This window comes from Salvia hispanica, chromosome 2 (assembly GCF_023119035.1).
Source record: "Salvia hispanica cultivar TCC Black 2014 chromosome 2, UniMelb_Shisp_WGS_1.0, whole genome shotgun sequence".
In the NCBI taxonomy this organism is placed as follows: Eukaryota; Viridiplantae; Streptophyta; class Magnoliopsida; order Lamiales; family Lamiaceae; genus Salvia; species Salvia hispanica.
The window spans coordinates 38,820,648-38,841,590 of record NC_062966.1 but is presented as its reverse complement, the minus strand read 5'-3'; the positions used below and the strand labels follow the sequence as shown (position 1 = coordinate 38,841,590).

At 38.0% G+C, this 20,943-nt stretch overlaps 5 protein-coding genes across 5 annotated transcripts; 2 read left to right on the top strand and 3 right to left on the bottom strand.

The window, feature by feature from the left end:
- Nucleotides 1-556: 556 nt before the first annotated feature.
- On the bottom strand, nt 557-3,688 carry LOC125206994 (putative late blight resistance protein homolog R1B-16). The gene has a single exon (XM_048106203.1). It carries the CDS (start codon nt 3,686-3,688, stop codon nt 557-559), a length of 3,132 nt encoding a protein of 1,043 aa, XP_047962160.1.
- A 2,437-nt stretch (nt 3,689-6,125) lies between these two features.
- On the bottom strand, nt 6,126-8,139 carry LOC125204828 (putative late blight resistance protein homolog R1A-10). Its single transcript, XM_048103570.1, has one exon. It carries the CDS (start codon nt 8,137-8,139, stop codon nt 6,199-6,201), a length of 1,941 nt encoding a protein of 646 aa, XP_047959527.1. The 3' UTR covers nt 6,126-6,198.
- Nucleotides 8,140-9,821: 1,682 nt separating this feature from the next.
- Nucleotides 9,822-12,356, bottom strand: LOC125206993 (putative late blight resistance protein homolog R1B-14). The gene has a single exon (XM_048106202.1). The coding sequence runs from the start codon at nt 12,354-12,356 to the stop codon at nt 9,822-9,824; it is 2,535 nt and encodes an 844-aa protein (XP_047962159.1).
- A 1,730-nt stretch (nt 12,357-14,086) lies between these two features.
- On the top strand, nt 14,087-15,559 carry LOC125206992 (exocyst complex component EXO70A1-like). The gene has a single exon (XM_048106201.1). The coding sequence runs from the start codon at nt 14,087-14,089 to the stop codon at nt 15,557-15,559; it is 1,473 nt and encodes a 490-aa protein (XP_047962158.1).
- Nucleotides 15,560-19,216: 3,657 nt separating this feature from the next.
- Nucleotides 19,217-20,424, top strand: LOC125206991. The gene is made up of 4 exons (XM_048106199.1): nt 19,217-19,768; nt 19,873-19,980; nt 20,066-20,161; nt 20,389-20,424. The coding sequence occupies exons 1-4, from the start codon at nt 19,217-19,219 to the stop codon at nt 20,422-20,424; spliced, it is 792 nt and encodes a 263-aa protein (XP_047962156.1).
- Nucleotides 20,425-20,943: the final 519 nt, after the last annotated feature.

Genomic DNA, 20,943 nt, shown 5'->3' with positions numbered 1-20,943 from the left:
GACTGGTCTCAGACAAAACTAGTGTACATTGATATGCATATATTGATGATCATTTACTACCTTCAGAATGTTTTAGTTGTCTTGTGATTCTTGTTCGACGTTTTTATTTTGTTTCGATGGCTAGATGAATCAGTGAAGTCGTGTGTGTATGTTGGTCGGGTTTTCTGTACGGATGACCTATATGATCTCATCTATCCATGTGCACGGTATCCGGTAGCAATGGATTATCAAATCGTGGGAAATTAGTTCATTTATTTATACAAAACTCGAGAGGTTTTGTTCTGATCCACCGGAACATTTTGCAACCTCCACGTACCGTGAGGTTTGCGTACATTGCTTCTGTCTGGCTGCATCTACTTCTTATTTCCACCCCAAATACATGACGTTGCTGGCGGGATCATCTTATCTAGGCTCTTGTTCCTCTTCATCCTATCTAATTAGCTGATTAATAAAATAAATGAATCCTAACACCACATTAGCAATAGAGATATAGAATTGTGTCTCAATGCACACTTTGAGCAACATGGAAAACAAAAAAATTAGTAACAAACAGAGTTTATCTCGCGAGTCGCTTAACAACGTTAAAGTTGGGAGTAGCCAACTTCAACAGCTCATCGTTGTCCTCATCGTTGTGGAGATGAATTGTGACTCGAAAGGAGAGTTGTTCTTCTCCTTGCAAGTCCTCTTGTTCCTCTACCATTCTCTTCGCACTCTTAGTAGCCGATTCACTGCAATTGTAGAAATTCACGGATTTAAGTGTCGGAATTTCACCCAGTTCTGCAGGGATCTCCTTCATATCACTCGAGACTAAAAGATATAGCTGCTCGAGACACGGGAAGTGAGAGCTTTCCATCGTCCAGCATTTCAGATCTCCACAATGTAAGTTCAAAAATTTGAGACTGAGGAACTGGCCTTCAACTGTTTCCCATTTGCCTGTTGTGAAATCTCCACCAATCAAAATGAGCTTTTGAAGATGAGGTAATGTACTAACCTTTTCCAATATGTCTTCCATTCTACGACCATATGGTATTTGAAGAAATAGACTCTTAATTTTAACAGAGTGTAGAAAGGTAAGCTTTTGCAAAAATTTAGCCCCGGGATAGCTAAAACATCGAAGAGATTCCAACTTCTGCAAATGTTTGATGTTGTGGACACAACAGTCATCATCACTCTCATCATCACTAGACTCGATTCCATCATACTTTAGTCCCAATTTCTTGACATTGGGCATTCTTCGAACCATCCTCTCATCGAACTTGAAATTTTTTACTCCTTCGAGGGTTTGGAGATTCTCCATGACGACAATGCTATCACTCGGAGGATCTGGGAGATGAATTTCTCCGCTCCATAAATGAATATGCCTAAGTTGAGACATGTTCCAAATTTCGACCGGTGCATGTATAACCTCAACAATAGGATAATGAACAATTAATGTTTGTAGACTCCAGAGAAGATTGATTGAAGAAGGAAGATGGAGGTATATATCAGATTTAACATCAAGAAACCTCAAATTAACCAACTCAAACAATTTTTCCACAGAACACTCACACCCCCCTTGATCATTATCTTTATCCCATGCTTTCAGTGTCCTCAACAATTTTGAATTGGGAAACGGTTCATATCTTGTACAATCACGTATACAGGTACGGGCGTATGGTCTTGATTTCAAGGCATCAACGACTTTCTCCTTTGGAGTGCTTCGCATAATAACTACACGTCGTTGGCTACACTTGCCTTGACGATTATGTTGCTCGACCACATCATAGAACCTCTCCTTTTGAGCTTCTCTCAAGCAAAGGTCTCTCAGCAGATCATGGATTCTGCAGTACTTAATTTTTCCAGTTGACCCCAACTCGTGAACTAGAATTAGATTTCTATCAACTAGTTCAATTAAGTACTCTTTTGCAATTGTTTCCAAACTCTTGCCGCTTATTGGTTTTAGAAATCCTTCAGAAGCCCATAGCTTGATGAGTCTCGAGACTTGAATTACATGATCCTCCGCATATGTTCCCATATACAGAAAGCATGGCTTAAGATAAATTGGCAAATGGTTGTAGCTCAACTTTAGTATTTTCAAGCAATGCTTATCATTCTCTAAATTCGCTAATGAATTAATGCTTCTCCTAATAGATTCCCAATATTCTTTTATTGGTTCCATTTTCTCCAAAAAACCCCCTATCACAACAATTGATAGTGGAAGTCCTCTACAACTCTTAACAATCTTCTTTCCAATTTCCTCCAAATTCAAAGGGCAACTTTCCTCCCCAAACACAATTTTGCAGAACATATTCCAACTAGTTTCCTCATCCATAAATTTCATTTGAAGGCCATAATTGCTATCCAACTGAAATCCCAAATTCGATAGCCTAGTTGTCACCATTATCCGACTACCATTACTATTGTCAGGAAAATAGAGTTGTATCTTCTCCCATGGGTCAATACTCCACATATCATCCAACGCAATAAGAAACCTTCTATATGATAAATATTGGTGGAGCAATAGTCCTATTTCATCTTCTCTCATTTCACTCAACCGTTCAAAGTTCTCTTCTTTATTGGCTTGAAATAAAATTTCACAAAGAAGTTTTTTCGTGCTAAATTGTTGAGAAATCGTAACCCAAGCACATATGTCAAAATGATGAGTAATAAGAGTTTTTTCATAAACATTTCTGGCAAGAGTGGTCTTACCAATTCCTCCCATTCCTACGATTGGGATGACATGGCGACCGACTCGTCCGTCAGTGAGCTTATCCATCAGTTGAAGCACGACATCATCAAATCCCGCCATGGTTGCGCTGTTCAGCCTAGAGAGAGAAGATGTCGAAGAATTGTTCCTCAACATGTTCGAAGATGTTGACGAACCACCACATGCGAGTGGAACGATCTCCATCACTTCTTTCTTGATCAAATCCATGTCTTCTATCGCCTTTTGCAGACTCCCGTGCAAGTCTGCAGAAGTTGACGAACCAAGGGATGCTGCTGCAACTTGTATCTGCAGCTTATCTTTGTGTGCAACGATCTCCATCACTTCTTTCCGGATCAAATCCATGTCTTCTATCACCTTCACCAGACTCGTACACATGTCTGCATTTTCCATGGCTTGTGTTTGCAGCTGATCGTTGGCTGCAACAATCTCCGTCACTTCTTTCTTGATCAGATTCAGGTGTTCTATCACCTTCACCGCACTCTTATACAAGTCTGCAGATGCCGTGACTTGATCATTGATTGCATTGATAAAATTCATCTCTTTTATCACCTCGTCTTCTATCAAACCCATCCATTCTATCAAATCCACCAGAGTTTCATACCACTCTGCAAATGTTGAGGAACCATTTAAGATTTGTCTCAGCAGCATACCTCCAAATGCAATGGTTGCATCCATCTCTCCCATCGTATCCCACAGAGCCTCGTACGAGTCTAAGACAGGTGGACGAATTCGATCCACAATGTGAGATTCGATGACATCTTCAGCTGCATAAACCGCATCAGCGATGCGCATCTCCAACGGATCTGCTTCATCCCCCTCAGCATAAGGAGACTTGTAACCTTCGAGAAATTCCTGCAAGAACATAACGATATCAGTGAGAGATTCAACTTGTTTTTCGTCCATAGAAATCGGAGGGGAAGGATGATGCTTGATCTGATTGATGATCTGCATAATAGAAAGCAGAGAAGCATAAGCTGCCATCTCAGACAGATATAATCGTTTGTCGGAAATGCAGACAAGAGTATGGACTGCAACTTGAGTCAAAATGCTTTGAAGAATTATTTAACAATGTTTGGTTGTTGAAATGCTTAAACAGTTAGCAACTCTGGCATCTTGGAATGAGTATAGTATCCACTTGGAAGGTGCAATGTAATTGCCTAGCTATTTCCATCTTAAGTTTATAGTGTTTCAAATAATTAGAAAAGTTGTCATACCAATTTTTAAAAGTTACGAGATTTTTTTTACTTTTAATTAAGGAATAAATATTACTCCCTCCTTCCTCGACTACCAAGTATTGACCCAATTATATTGGACACAAATTTTGATAAATTGTTTATCTTAAAGTAATAAAGTTGTACTAGTGTTTATTAGAAAATTTGTCATACCAATTATATTGGACACAAATTTTAATTAATTGTTTGAATATGCTATGAGTGGAATGACAACCCATTTTTTAATTGATTAATTTAGTTAAATACTTCTATTAAATAGTAATAATTGTGTTGACCGATGAGACAAGTTATAATAATATTGATAAGAGCTAATATTGAGGACTATTATTCAGGTAAATTAGTACTTTCTGATATACTTCAGATCCAGTATCCACATATAATATAATAATGAAGATGCACATATTTTGATCAACTTATTATTATTATTTTAGGGGTAGGGTTGAACTTTTATAACCCGACTAGCCCGCACCCGATTGATCCACAACCCGAATAGAGTTGGCCCGAAATCTGGTGGGCCGACCTGATTGACACCCTTAACTAAAATGCACGATATATATATGCAATTTGTAGCTATATTACCTATTTTTATAATCTTTTATAGTACTACTAGTATTTTAGTAGTATATCATTAATTAGTAAAGCCCATGTCTATTGGGCCGAGATATCTAATCAGGGCGAACGGCTTTACGGTGAACCAACTAAATCTCAAATATTTGTAAAGCCCATGTCTATAGAGTACTCTTTCATAAAACATCTCTTGTCTATATTATTGCCTCCCTTTCTTGCTAACAAAGACATTTATTTTCGATACGAAATTTAATAATAGTATACGAAATAAATGGTGGAAAAAGTAAGAGAGAATAAATTAGACCCTGCACGATATTAGTAGTAATTTTTAAAAGTATTATGGGCTTGGCTCGGCCCTTATAAGCTAGTTATGCGAAATAAATGGGCTCAGCCCAGCCCAATTCAATTATTCAATACTCCCTCCGTCCCAAGGTATTAGATCAACTTTCCCTTTTGGAATGTCCCAACATATTAGACTCATTTCCCTTTTTAGCAAAAAACATCTATCTTATTTTATTCTCCACCTACTTTTCTCTAATCCACGTCCTAGAATGAATTCAGGCGAATTAAACGCAGTCAATGAATCCCCAAATTCTGTAAGCATGTGTTGTTTCTACTTTTTTATCTTTTAGATTTTGTTTCATTTGTTTATATGGGAATGGTTGTGATTTTTGTTGTAATTTATGAATCCTCATATGCAAACTGCAATTATCATGGTCTGCAAAGAAATTTTACAAAATAATTGAGTTATAATTTGGTTTGATATGTCACATGAAGCATTGATTTCTTTCCAACTGATGCATAAGCTGTTGTGCTTGAAATGTTTCCTCTGAATCTATTGACTGTTTGATGGGTTTGGTTTGTCTTTTCTTAGTTCCATATTTGGCTGATTTGTGTGGGAAGAACTATATATGAAATGATGGTTAATTAGGATTGATTCAATCTAATGTTAGTTCTTGTTGATAGAATATGCTTCTTGCTATGCAGTTTACTGAATTTTCATAGGTATTAAAAGTGTACCTATGTAGTAGAGTGGAATAAGTGTTGGACTAAAGGATTTTTCTCTGTTCAATAAAAGAGACTGGTTTTAGACACTCAAGACAAAACTAGTATACATTGATATGCATATATTGATGATCATTTACTACCTTCAGAATGTTTTAGTTGTCTTGTGATTCTTGTTCGACGTTTTTATTTTGTTTCGATGGCTAGATGCATCAGTGCAGTCGTGTGTGTATGTTGGTCGGGTTTTCTATACGGATGACCTATATGATCTCATCTATCCCTCTGGACGGTACCTGGTAGCAATAGATTATCAAATTGTGGGATATTAGTTCATTTATTTATACAAAACTCGAGAGGTTTTGTTCTGATCCACCGGAACATTTTGCAACCTCCACGTACCGTGAGGTTTGCGTACATTGCTTCTGTCTGGCTGCATCTACTTCTTATTTCCACCCCAAATACATGACGTTGCTGGCGGGATCATCTTATCTAGGCTCTTGTTCCTCTTCATCCTATCTAATTAGCTGATTAATAAAATAAATGAATCCTAACACCACATTAGCAATAGAGATATAGGATTGTGTCTCGATGCACATATGAGTTTTCTTTGGAAAAAAAAAACGTTTCATTTATCTCAAACAGAATACAGGTTAAACAATGGGCATGGTAATGGTACACTTTGAGCAACTATTTAACAACTTTAAAGTTGGGAGTAGCCAACTTCAACAGCTCATCGCTGTCCTCATCGTTGTGGAGACGAACTGTGACTCGAAAGGTGAGTCCGTCTCCTTGCAAGTCCTCTTGTTCCTCTACCATTCTCTTCGCACTCTTAGTAGCCGATTCACTGCAATTGTACAAAGTCACAGATTTAAGTGTCGGAATTTCACCCAGTTCTGCGGGGATCTCCTTCATATCATTCGAGACTAAAAGATGTAGGTGCTCGAGACACGGGAAGTGAGAGCTTTCCATCGTCCAGCATTCCAGATGACCACACCATAAGTACAAATATTTGAGACTGAGGAACTGGCCTTCAACTGTTTCCCATTTGCATATTGTGAAATCTCCACCAATCAAAATGAGCTTTTGAAGATGAGGTAATGTACTAACCTTTTCCAATATGTCTTCCATTCTACGACCATATGGTATTTGAAGAAATAGACTCTTAATTTTAACAGAGTGTAGAAAGGTAAGCTTTTGCAAAAATTTAGCCCCGGGATAGCTAAAACATCGAAGAGATTCCAACTTCTGCAAATGTTTGATGTTGTGGACACAACAGTCATCATCACTAGACTCAATTCCATCATACTTGAGTCCTAATTTCTTGACATTGGGCATTCTCCGAACCATCCTCTCATCGAACTTGAAATTTTTTACACCTTCGAGGGTTTGCAGATTCTCCATGACGGCAAGGCTATCACCTGGAGGATCTGGGAGATGAATTTCTCCGGTCCATAAATGAACATGCCGAAGTTGAGACATGTTCCAAATTTCAACCGGTGCGTGTATAACCTCTACTATAGTATGATGAACAATTAATGTTTGTAGACTCCAGAGGAGATTGACCGAAGAAGGAAGGTGGAGGTACATATCAGATTTAACATCAAGAAACCTCAAATTAACCAACTCAAACAATTTTTCCACAGAACACTCACACATCCCTAGAACATTATCTTCATCCCATGCTTTCAGTGTCCTCAACAATTTTGGATTGGGCAACGGTTCATATCTTGTACAATCACTTATACAGGTACGGGCATATGGTCTAGATTTCAAGGCATCAACGACTTTCTCCTTTGGAGTGCTTCGCATAATAACTACACGTCGTTGGCTACACTTGCCTTGAGGACTATGTTGCTCGACCACATCATAAAACCTCTCCTTTTGAGCTTCTCTCAAGCAAAGGTCTCTCAGCAGATCATGGATTTTGCAGTACTTAATTTTTCCAGTTGACCCCAACTCGTGAACTAGAATTAGATTTCTATCAACTAGTTCAATTAAGTACTCTTTTGCAATTGTTTCCAAACTCTTGCCGCTTATTGGTTTTAGAAATCCTTCAGAAGCCCATAGCTTGATGAGTCTCGAGACTTGAATTACATGATCCTCCGCATATGTTCCCATATACAGAAAGCATGGCTTAAGATAAATTGGCAAATGGTTGTAGCTCAACTTTAGTATTTTCAAGCAATGCTTATCATTCTCTAAATTCGCTAATGAACTTATGCTTCTCCTAATAGATTTCCAATATTCTTTCGTTAGTTCCATTTTCTCCAAAAGACCTCCTATCACAACAATTGATAATGGAAGTCCTCTGCAACTCATAACAATCTTCTTTCCAATTTTCTCCAAATTCAAAGGGCAACTTTCCTCCCCAAACACAATTTTGCAGAACATATTCCAACTAGTTTCCTCATCCATAAATTTCATTTGAAGGCCATAATTGCTATCCAACTGAAATCCCAAATTCGATAGCCTAGTTGTCACCATTATCCGACTACCATTACTATTGTCAGGAAAATAGAGTTGTATCTTCTCCCATGCCTCAATACTCCACATATCATCCAACACAATAAGAAACCTTCTATATGATAAATATTGGTGGAGTGATAGTCCTATTTCATCTTCTCTCATTTCACTCAACCGTTCAAAGTTCTCTTCTTTATTGGCTTGAAATAAATTTCACAAAGAAGTTTTTTCGTGCTAAATTGTTGAGAAATCGTAACCCAAGCACATATGTCAAAATGGTGAGTAATAAGAGGTTTTTCATAAACATTTATGGCAAGAGTGGTCTTACCAATTCCTCCCATCCCTACGATTGGGATGACATGGCGACCGACTCGTCCGTCAGTGAGCTTATCCATCAGTTGAAGCACGACATCATCAAATCCCGCCATGGTTGCGCTGTTCAGCCTAGATAGAGAAGAGGTCGAAGAATTGTTCCTCGAAGATGTTGACGAACCACCAGATGTGAGTGGAACGATCTCCATCACTTCTTTCTTGATCAAATCCATGTCTTCTATCGCCTTCTGCAGACTCTCATGAAAGTCTGCAGATGTTGACGAACCAAGTGATGCTGCTGCGACTTGTATCTGCAGCTGGTCTTTGAGTGCAATGATCCGGATCAAATCCATGTCTTCTGTCACCTTCTCCAGACTCGTACACATGTCTGCATTTTCCAAGGCTTGATCTTTGGCTGCAACAATCTCCGTCACTTGTTTCTTGATCAGATTCACGCGCTCCATCTCCTTCACCACACTCATATACAAGTCTGCAGAAGCCTTGGCTTGACTCGGCAGCTGACCATTGATTGCAATGATAAAATTCATCTCTTTTATCACCTCGTCTTCTATCAAACCCATCCATTCTATCAAATCCACCAGAGTTTCGTACCACTCTGCGAATGTTGAGGAACCATTTAAGATTTGTCTCAGCTCCTCAACTCCAAATGCAATGATTGCATCCATCTCTTCCATCTTACTCCACAGAGTCTCGTACGAGTCTAAGAAAGCTGGACGAATTCGATCCACAATGTGAGATTCGATGACATCTTCAGCCGCATAAACTGCATCAGCGATGCGCATCTCCAATGGATCTGCTTCATCGCTGTCAGCATAAGGAGACTTGTAACCTTCGAGAAATTCCTGCAAGAACATAACGATATCAGTGAGAGATTCAACTTGTTTTTCGTCCATAGAAATCGGAGGGGAAGGATGATGCTTGATCTGATTGATGATCTGCATAATAGAAAGCAGAGAAGCATAAGCTGCCATCTCAGACAGATATAATCGTTTGTCGGAAATGCAGACAAGAGTATGGAGGAAGACTTGAGTCAAAATGGTTTGATGAATTATTTAACAATGTTTGGTTGTTGAAATGCTTGAACAGTTAGCAACTCTGGCATCTTGGAATGAATATAGTATCTACTTGGAAGTTGCAATGTAATTGCCTAGCTATTTCCATCTTAAATTTATAGTGCTTCAAATAATCAAAAAAATTTTCATACCAATTTCTAAAAGTTATGAGATTTTTGGATAACCCAAAAGCACGGTGATGCGGATGCCTTAGAGATCAGGAGTAGACATCTACTTCATACAATAGAGTAACTTGAAAGTTGGGATTTGCACTCAAACAACACAAGACATCTAAATTACTCAACGTCAACGGTCAAACAATACAGTAACTTGAAAGTTGGGATTTGCCAAGCTCTGCAGTTCTTCATTGTTTTCCTTCAGTGAGCCTAACTACAACTTTAAAGGATAGTTGATCTTCTCCTTGTAATTCCTCTTGTTCCTCTACCATTCTCTTCGCACTCTTCACCGCTGATTCAATGCAACCTGACTCAAGGTCACATATTTCAGTGTTGGAATTTCACCAACTTCCGCGGGGATCTCCTTCAAATTCTTAGACCCAATATCAAGATGTTCTAGACATGGGAAGTGAGAGCTTTCTATTATCCAAAGTACCAAATTGTAACAGTTAAACATTGACAAATATTTGAGACTGAGGAACTGGCCTTCAACTGTTTCCCATTTGCGCTTCGGAAATTTTACATCATCCAACGTGAGCTTTTGAAGAAGGGGTAACGTACCTACCTTTTCCAACATGTATCCTATTCCACCATTTATGATGCATCTCAGAGCTAGACTCGTAAGAGAGTATGGAAAGGTAACCTTTCGCGAAAAATCAACCACACGGGAGCATTGCAAGTTAAGAGATTCCAGCTTTTGTAGATGTTCGATGTTGTGGACACAAAAGTCACCATCACGAGACTCGTTGAAATAAATTGGTTCCAATTTCCTAATGTTGGGAATTCTACGAGCCATCGTCTCATCAAAATTGAAATCAATAACTCCTTTGAGGGTTTGTAGATTGTGCATAATGATAATGCTATCACTCGGAGGATCTCTGAGACGTATTGGTCTCCAAAAATGAACGTGCCTAAGTTGAGGCATGTCCCAAATGTCAACAGGTGCATTAGGGTTTTGATCATAACCTATAGTCAATGTCTGTAGACTCCATAGGAGATTGATTGGAGGAAGTTTGGTGGAGTTACATATGGAATAAACAAATAGAAGCCTCAAGTTAAACAGCTTAAGCAATTTTCCTCTTGGACAGACATCTCCATTGCGTGCTCTCAATGTCCTCAACAATCTTAGATTGGGCAACGATCTAACTCTTGCATGATCACTTGTATAGGAACGGGCATGTGGTGTTGATCTTATTGCATCAAGGACTTCTCTCTTTGAAGTGCTTCTCAGAATAACTACACGGTACTGGCTACGCCTGCCTTGAGGACTATGCTGCCCTACCACATGATAAAACCCCTCTTTTTGAGCTTCTCTCAAACAAAGGTCTCTCAACAAATCATGAATTTTCAAGTATCTCATTTTTCCAGTTTTCCCAAACCTATGAACTAGAATTAGATTTCTATCAACTAGTTCATCCAAGTACTCTTTTGCAACTGTTTCCAAACTCTTGCTGCTTATTGGTTTTAGAAATCCTTCAGAAACCCAGAGCTTAATGACTGTCGAGACACGAATTTCACTATCCTCCTCAAATATTCCTAGATATAGAAAGCATGGCTTAAGATAAACAGGCAAATGGCTATAGCTCAACTTCAGTATCTTCAAACAGTGCTTATCGTTCTCCGAATTCACTAGCAAACTTATACTTCTGCTAATAGATTTCCAACATTCTTTGGTTCTTTTCTTTTTTCTCAAAAGACCTCCCATCACAACAATTGATAATGGGAGTCCTCTGCAACCCTCCACAATCTTCTTTGCAATTTCATGCAATTCCAAAGGACAACTTTCCCCTCCAAACACAATTTTGCATAACATATTCCAACTACTTTCCTCATCCATAAATTTCATTTCAATGCCATAACTGTTATCCAATTGAGATCCCAACTTCGATAGCCTAGTTGTCACCATTATCCGACTACCATTACTATTGTCGGGAAAATAGCATTGTAGCTTCTCCCATGCCTCAATACTCCACATATCATCTAACACAATTAGATACCTTCTATATGATAAATATTTGTGGAGTGATAGTCCTATTTCATCTTCTCGCATTTGACTCAACTCTGCCTTCCCTTGTTTAGTGGCTTGAGACAGAATTTCGCAGAGAAGTTCTTTTGTTTGAAATTGTTGAGAAATGGTAACCCAAGCACATATATCAAAATGACGAGTAATGAATGGCTTTGCATAAACATTCACAGCAAGAGTGGTCTTACCAATTCCCCCCATTCCTACGATTGGGATGACATGGCGTCCGAGTCGTCCATCAGTGAGCTTATCCATGAGTTGAAGCATGACATCATCAAAGCCCGTCATGGTTGTGTTGTTCAGCATAGAGAGAGAAGGTGCCGAAGAATTGTTCCAAGCGACTGCAAAGTCTTGTTTCTGCATCTGATCTTTGACTGCGTCGATCTCTATCACTTGTTTCTTGATCAAATCCATCTCTTCTATCACCTTCTGCAGATTCTCAAAGAATTCTGCATCAATGATTTGTGGGCCATATTTTTTGGACTCCGTTGGGCCTCGAAAGCAGTTGAGGAGGAGTCCAATCGGATTCTTTCTAGCAGGAATGATTTGATCGACAATGTGAGATTCGATGACATCTTCAGCCGCATAAACCGCATCAGCGATGCGCATCTCCAACGGATCTGCTTCATCGCTGTCAGCATAAGGAGACTTGTAACCTTCAAGAAATTCCTGCAAAAACATAACAATTTCAGTGAGAGATTCAACTTGCTTTTTGTCCATAGAAATCGGAGGGGAAGGATGGTGCTCGATCTGATGGATGGTCTGCATAACAGAAACCAGAGCTGCATAAGCCGCCATCTCCGGTCTGATATAATCTTTTTCTTAGGATGCAGAAAATGCAGAAAGAATATGAAGGAAGAATAGGTGAACATCAATGGCAAGTCATGACATTACTTTGATGAATTATTGTCAGTAGCTAATAAAGTATTATTTAAAAATGTTTGGTTATGGAATTCTAATTAGCAATAAGTATCTTGAAATGGGTGTCATGCTAAACTTGGAAGATGCATGCTAAAATAATTCATCATCTTTTTTAAAGTTATGGCTTTTTCTAACACTTTTATTAATAAATTAATATTATGCACTTTGGCCACCACTTTGACACAGTTGCTGATTTGAGTACAAGTGCTGCTAATATTGAAGTTTTAATAAGTAAGAGCTAATATTGAAGATTAAAATTCAGGTAGAATTATATTCCATCTGATATAGTTACTTCAGATCCACTAAAATGACTAAATGAATAAAATAAATTACAGACTGAATAATATAGGATTAATATCAAGAAGCCTCAAATTTAAATACATAAATTTTAAATTTAAAGAAATAGTCTTCTCTTCACCACCAAGTATTGATCCAATTATTTTGCACACAAATTTAATAAATTAACTATGTCTCTTACTAGATTTATTAGGTTGGTCAATTTAGTTAAGTTAATTAATCAATCTAGCTACTTCATTCAAATATACATTTTTAAATTGATTAATTTAATCGAAACGTGTTGTGGACTAGTGATTGTACTTGTATTTAAGTACATGCAATTATATTAAAATCAACTTGCCTAAATACTTGAGGCCCGATATCAGTTAGTTATTCAAAATAAATGGGCTTGGGTCAGCCCGTATCAATTAGTTATATAAAAAATTAATGGGCTTGGCCCACCCCAATTCAATTATCAATAATTTTTTTATGTTAGTATCATTAATAATCATTATTCCTAATTATTCAGCGTTTATTTTTATTTTTATTCTGATACCTAAATTTTTTTTATTACATTGTTAATTTACAAATTGCATCAATATTGATCTTTCCATTTTCAATAAATCAATAAAATAGAAAATGAAACTTAGATTAATTTGTAAATTGTCCTTAAAAATATTAATTTTAAGATATATTAAGTGGAGATTTTAAAATTACTCATGTAATTGTTGTCAATGCCTTAAAGTTGACCTTGAAATCCAATTATTGGTCCGCGTCACTAACATAACAATAATTTTCAAAGTCTTTGTCGTGTTCAAGACTTTTGTTTTGTAATTTATCTTTAGATATATAAATAATCAGACTTAGTCCACATATATATTCAAATTATTATAGTTTTCTTGATAATTTTATAATTCAAAATATTATTGATTTTCAGAATAGAAACGTGAAGAATAAGCAGAATGACTCGTCTTGCCTATTTAGAGTGTCAATTTCTATGACTCAACTTTGTTGGGGCAGACTAAAAAGGAATACGACTCAATTTTTTTGAGACGGAGAGAGTATTATATTTTTTAAAACTCGTGCCGTGCCAGGTCAAATGGTGACGAATTATTAGTGACGGAGGGAGTAATATGTAAATTAAATTTAAAAAAATGCTAAATTTCCTACGCCTCTCTTCTCCACAAATACAAAAAAACCGCCAAACTCTTATCTTTCTGTATAAAATCCCGCGCCATTTTCACTGAGCCGCCGGTAGCCACCGCCATCCCTCTCCGGTGATTAAAATCCTTCGCCGGAACTCCAATCCGCCACAAAATTCACGTCGCAGAATGAATTCACGCGAATCAGACGCCGCCACCGAATCCCCAAATTCCACTCCGCCGCCGCTCAAGGACGAATTCCGATCAGCTCTCCTCTCCTTCGCCTCCGCCTACGCGAAAGGACCGCTCGCAGGCCACTCCAGCACCTCCGATTTCAGCTCCTTCTCCGTCGAAGTGATCCACGACAGACCGGAACTCAATCCACTCCTCAACGACGCGATCCGAGATCTCCGCCGCATCGCCGGCCGCATGATCGCCGCCGGCGATTCCAGAGCCTGCGTCCGCGCCTACGCCGCCGCGCGGAAGTCCGCCATGGACGAGAGCTTCAAAATTCTAGGAATCGAGAACTCGAGCGCGAAGATCGTCCAGCGCCTCGAGTGGCGCGTCCAGCAGCAGAAGATCCGCCTCTGGATCCGCAACGCCGAGATCTGCGTCCGAGTCCTCTTCGCCGAGGAGCGGCGACTGGCGGAGCAGATCTTCAGAGGTTTGGGAAATTCCGATCTCGACGATGCTTGTTTCGTCGAAACCGTCGCCGATCACGCCGATTCGCTCTTCAATTTCGCCGCGGCGATTAGCAACGGCCGGAAATCGCCGGAGAAACTGTTCAGCGTTCTGGATCTGTACGTAACGATCTCGAATCTGTTGCCTGATGTGAAATCTGTTTTCCAGTGGAAATTTGGGATTTGTGTGTGTAAAAAAGCTGTGGATCTGTTGCTTAGCTTGGCTAATTGTGCTAGATCTATTCTGTTAGAGTTCGAGGCGGCGGTGATCGGAGAGCCGACGAAGTTTCTGATCGCCGGTGGCTCGATCCACCCGCTGAACACGGCGGTGATGGACTACATCGATTCAATCGTCGATTACAGGAAGATACTGACGCTGCTGATCGTGCGCAAGCCTCTGCAGATCGATCTAGACTTCTCAACGGAATCGTCGAATTCGCCATTAGTGCTTCACTTGCTCTGCATCATCGAGGCTCTGTATCTCAACCTCAAGGCCAAATCCAAGCACTACAAGGACGCAGCGTTGTCTAATTTCTTCGTGATGAACAACGTGCACTACATCGTTCATCGGATCAGAGGCTCGTTCGAGCTGAGGGAGATGATCGGGGAGGGATACACGAACAGGTTAGCCGATGAGTACAATCTCTCGGCCAGTTTCTACCTGAATTTATGGAAGGGCGTGTTTGATTGCTTGGAAATCGGCTGTTTTGAGAGGCTCGGAGGCTTGTTTGGTGGCTCGTTTTTCTCGAGGCTGAGGTTTAAGGCCTTCCAAGCCAGGTTTAAGGAGGTTGTTGAGGCGCAGAGTGGCTGGGTCTTGGCCGAGGCTGAGCTTCGGAAGGAGCTTCGGATTTTGGTTTTGGAGATGATCATGCCTCTTTACAATGGGTTTCTTCATAGGCATGGGAGAAATGTTGAGAGGCTGAAGCAGTTTGGGAATTTTTGCGATGTTGAGAAAGTTGTGATGTGTTTGTTTGAAGGATAGTGTGAAGTTTTTTGTTCGATTTTGCAATATAGAACTAGCAAGATGAAAAAAAAGATGTGTATTTTTTTTTTTGAGGTTGAAGCAAGAGGTCACTATTTACTAATCTTAACTTATTTTATGAATATTTGTTTTACTATTCTTCTAAGGAGGTGTTCAGCTGGTAAGATTGTATCCGAGATTAAATTAGTAGTGTGTTTAGATCATGAAATTCAACCTCACAACTCAATCCTAGATGGATAATCATGGGATAATTAATCATAGCTAACCACTATGACTAAAATAATCTCAGAACTCAATACCAGATTGTATGTTGGAAACCAAACGCCACCTAAGATTATACCGACGACCATAACACATCTGCCACTTAATCGAACCACCAGACAACACGAAAAAAACACTTGTAAAAAACTTCTAGGGTTTCAAGAGAATGAATCACTTACACATCACCACTCGCACACGTTTTGGTGAGAAGAGGAAGAGAATATTAAAGATCGACAAAGGAGAAGAAGAATATGGAAACAACCCTAATTCAAGAGTAGATAAAATAATCAAAATATTGAATATTGAGAGGCGAATGAGTTGGGTTGGGTTTATAGCCTGGCAATCAATGTTGGGCCTTAGACCATAAACGAATTGGGCCTTTACTATCCAAAAGATTAGCCCGAAACAACTCAAAAATTACAAATAATATTATCTCAAATTCTAACACGGATATATTTTACTATAATTATTAATATAACTGAAAAAAAAAAACAGAATTTAGAATCCGATCCCCCCCAAAAAATACTAAGTAATACTCCATTTGTCCGTCATTAGGAGTTTCATTTCTTGGCGGCACGTGTTTTAAGAAATGTTAAGAAAAGTAAGTGGAAAAAGGATCCCACTTATATATTAGTTTTAAATGAAATATGAATGGAATGAATTAGTAGGAGGTGAGATCCTATTACTCCCTCTGTCCCATAAAAGTTGATACAAAACTTTTGAGCACGAAGATTAAGAATTTATATTAAATTAATATGAGAGATGAAAAAAGTAGGAAATATAAGAGAGTACAGTAATGATGGAATAAAATATGAGTGATTAGATGGTTTGTCTTATGTTAAAAAAGAAATGACTTATCTTTGTTGGGACGGACTAAAAAGGAATGCGACTCAACTTTCTTGGGACAGAGGGAGTACTATTTATGGCAAAATGAACCGTGATTCCTATTCGCGGACATACTAAAATGGATAAACGGGACTCCTATTCACTGACGGAGGGAGTAGAATCTAACAAAAAGGAAAATTGTTATCTACATGAAATTGTAAATATATATGGTAACTAAATCTATTATCCCGATTCCGAAGATAAAGCATTACATCTCTAACCCCTGAAAACAACAAATATTACAATATAAATTAAATATGTTACATTGAATATCTTGGAACTTATCACGTATCATAACCTAATTTTCTTGGAACTTTTTACGTATCATAATCTAATTTTTTTGTGAAGTTACCGGCGGCGATTGGTTACCGTGACTTTAATGATGCTATGGCTGTGCAATCAGAGTCGAATGGCGAGAGTTGCAATCTTGTGAGATTCGCGCCGAAAACAAATGAGGTACTTATTTTTTTTTTTTAATTATTTTTTTAGGGTTTATATATTTGTGCAAATTGTTACTCAATTTTTTTTTTCCTGCGTTTTGCTTAGGGAATTTTTAACGGTGACTATCAAGTCCAATGTGCGCAACCAGAATCGTACGACGATGGTTCAAATTATGAAAGATTTGCACCGGACACATATCAGGTACTTAGGTTAATTTTTTTATTAATTTCTTGGAACTTTTTACGTATTATAACCTAATTTTCTTGGAACTTTTCGAAATGGAGAGGATTCGGATATGAAGAGACTGAAATTCGACGGCGGAGAATTTTCAATTTTACATTTAATTTAATTTACAGTATTGTCTTTCAATCAAAAGTAAGCTTACTTTTCAATATGAACAAGAACTATCGGATAGCTTAAACAAGTGAAAAAACAAATTCTATAAATCACTTTACATTTTGTAACTAACAATGAACAGTTAAATTTTAGGAAATTATATCCAAGTATGAAATAACATTAATTAAACCTATTATAAATGATACTCCCCCCTACCCTAATACTTGTATACTTTGGTTCTGGCGTGAGTTTTTAGAAATGTAAAAAAAAATGGGCTGAAAATGTTAGTGGAAAGACGGCGGCAGATGTAGATCTTCCGGCTGACGTTTATTGACGTCCATAATTAAATGAGACATTTATTGATGGATGGATGGAAAAAAAAATGATATATTTAATAGCGGACGGAAGGAGTATTAGCTACGACGATAGGCCGTAGTTTAAATCTATATTTCCACATAAAAATATTACTATGAAATACAGTTTGATTATTGAATGTGGGAGCACATATTTTACTCCGAGCTTCACTTCTGTTTATTTTATGTTAATTAATGAGATTGATAGCATAATAAAATATGCAATTAGCTAATGACCTTTCTCAAGCTGAGCAATGTGCTATTTATCTAACTAGCAAACAATCGAACAGATTAATAATGCTATTTTATGAAGTCACCCGCAAGGATCGGTTGCCATGACTGTTATGATGCTCCGGCTGCGCTACCAGAGCCGTATATCGACGGTTCGAATCATGTGAGACTTGCACCGGACATAACTGAGGTAATTATATTTTTAATTATTTTCGTCTAGAGTATACAAATGTTTTATGCAAACTGTTATGTAACCTTTTTTTTCCTACGTCGGATTTTTATCGGAAAATCGAGGAAACGATAGCAGTTATTTTTAGAATATTAATAAATAAATTTAATTTTTTAATTGAAATATCTAGATATCGTACAAATATTTAGATATTAGGTAGAATTCTAATATTTGGATAAGATTCTAATATGAATACAGTTAATTGTTATCTGTATTTCCTTGTTTATTCAAAATATAGAATCTATGTACATCTTATCTTAAATATTTATGGTATCCATGTTTTTTCATGTGTTTCGACCTAAATCCCCCTATGTTTTGGATAACAATCTTCCTTGTTTAGTTAATTATAGGATATAGTATATTATTTTATAATTTAATTTTTAAAATAGTCCAAAATTGAAAGTATTTATAGCAATGATGTTTAATTGTTTTGGTTATTAAATGAATAATTAAATAATGAATAACTTGTTTGCTCTCTCTCCCATTGCTTTTTCTCTATCAATCTTTTCTCTCTATTCCAATCGGTAACACGTTTGTATAGGTTTTATGTGTTAGTTTTAAATTATAGATTTGGCGCGTAACCCCTGATTTTTCGGATCATAAATTTCCTTGTTTAGTTGATTATAGTATTTTCTTATTTGGATAATTAACTAATTAAACAGAATTTAGAATCTTATTAAAAAAACTAACTAGAATCTAACAAAAAAGGAAAATCGTGATCCAAAAGATAAGGGGATATAGCTCGAAAAACCTAAATATTACAAATATACCCTGAATATGTAACATGATATCGGATTTCTACGTTAAATAAAACCTACACACAAACTCTTTATATATTCATAACACAATCAAACCTAATCCATTGCAAAGCAAACACGAGAGAGAAAGAAAGAAAGAAAGAAAGAAACAACGAGAGAGAAGATGGGTGATAACTTGGAAACCCGGATCAATCAGGGATTCGAGTTAAATCCGACCGGAGAGAAGCTGATCAGTGACTACCTGATTCCGTGGGTGACGGGACAGAATCCGATATGGAACGGCGTCGTTGAGAAGGCGATCTACGGCGACAGCTCCCCGTGGGAGATTTTCAGCGACATCGAGTCGCGTTGGCACTCGAAGATGGAGGAAAAGGGCGCCATCAAGTACACCGTCTTCGCCTTCACTAAGCTGGCGAGGGCTCAAAATTCCAAGAGGTTTTGTCGAAGAGCCGGGAGAGGCACGTGGGACGGCCAAACGGGCCCCAAGAAGATCAAAAACTCCGACACCGGATGCATCATTGGGCATTCGAAGATGCTAGTGTACGGGCAATCAGGCGAGGCGGACGTCGGGGTCGGGCATTGGATAATGCATCAGTATTCTCTTAGTGAGGAATCGGTTAAGAAGAGCGGCCGAGCAAACGCTGCCGATCTTGTCGTGTGTAAGATCACTAAAGTTGTCAAGAAGAAGGACAAATCCGATCACAACACAAATCAGGTATTTTAGGTTTATTTTTTAGTAATTTCTTGGAACTTTTTACGTATTATAACCTAATTTTCTTGGAACTTTTTACATATCATAATCTAAATTTTTTTGTGAAGTCACCGGCGGCGATTGGTTACCGTGACTTTAATGATGCTATGGCTGCGCAACCAGAGTCGAATGGCGAGAGTTGCAATTTTGTGAGATTCGCGCCGGAAACAAATGAGGTACTTATTTTTTTAATTATTTTTTTTAGGGTTTACAAATTTGTGCAAATTGTTACTCAATTTTTTTTTCCTGCGTTTTGCTTAGGGAATTTTTAACGGTGACTATCAAGTCCAATGTGCGCAACCAGAATCGTACGACGATGGTTTAAATTATGAAAGATTTGTGCCGGACACGAATGAGGTACTTTTCTTTTAGAGTTTACCAATTCATGCAAATTGTTATGTAGTAATTCTTTTTTTCTGCATCCGCCCCTAGGGATTTTCGTTGGCAACAATGGGCAGCAACGACTATTGTCAAGTTGCGGCTGCGCAACCGGAGGCTGAAAGTCACAGCTCCGCGCGGCCAACTGCGCCGCGACCCGTGGATAGATGTGTATTTTTTATTTGTATAACAATATGTTTTTATAGTTGATGAGGTTGAAGCAAGAGGTCACTATTTACTAATCTTAACTTATTTTATGAATATTTGTTTTACTATTCTTCTAAGGAGGTGTTCAGCTGGTAAGATTGTATCCGAGATTAAATTAGTAGTGTGTTTAGATCATGAAATTCAACCTCACAACTCAATCCTAGATGGATAATCATGGGATAATTAATCATAGCTAACCACTATGACTAAAATAATCTCAGAACTCAATACCAGACCATAACACATCTGCCACTTAATCGAACCACCAGACAACACGAAAAAAACACTTGTAAAAAGCTTCTAGGGTTTCAAGAGAATGAATCACTTACACATGACCACTCGCACACGTTTTGGTGAGAAGAGGAAGAGAATATTAAAGATCGACAAAGGAGAAGAAGAATATGGAAACAACCCTAATTCAAGAGTAGATAAAATAATCAAAATATTGAATATTGAGAGGCGAATGAGTTGGGTTGGGTTTATAGCCTGGCAATCTAATGTTGGGCCTTAGACCATAAACGAATTGGGCCTTTATAATCCAAAAGATTAGCCCA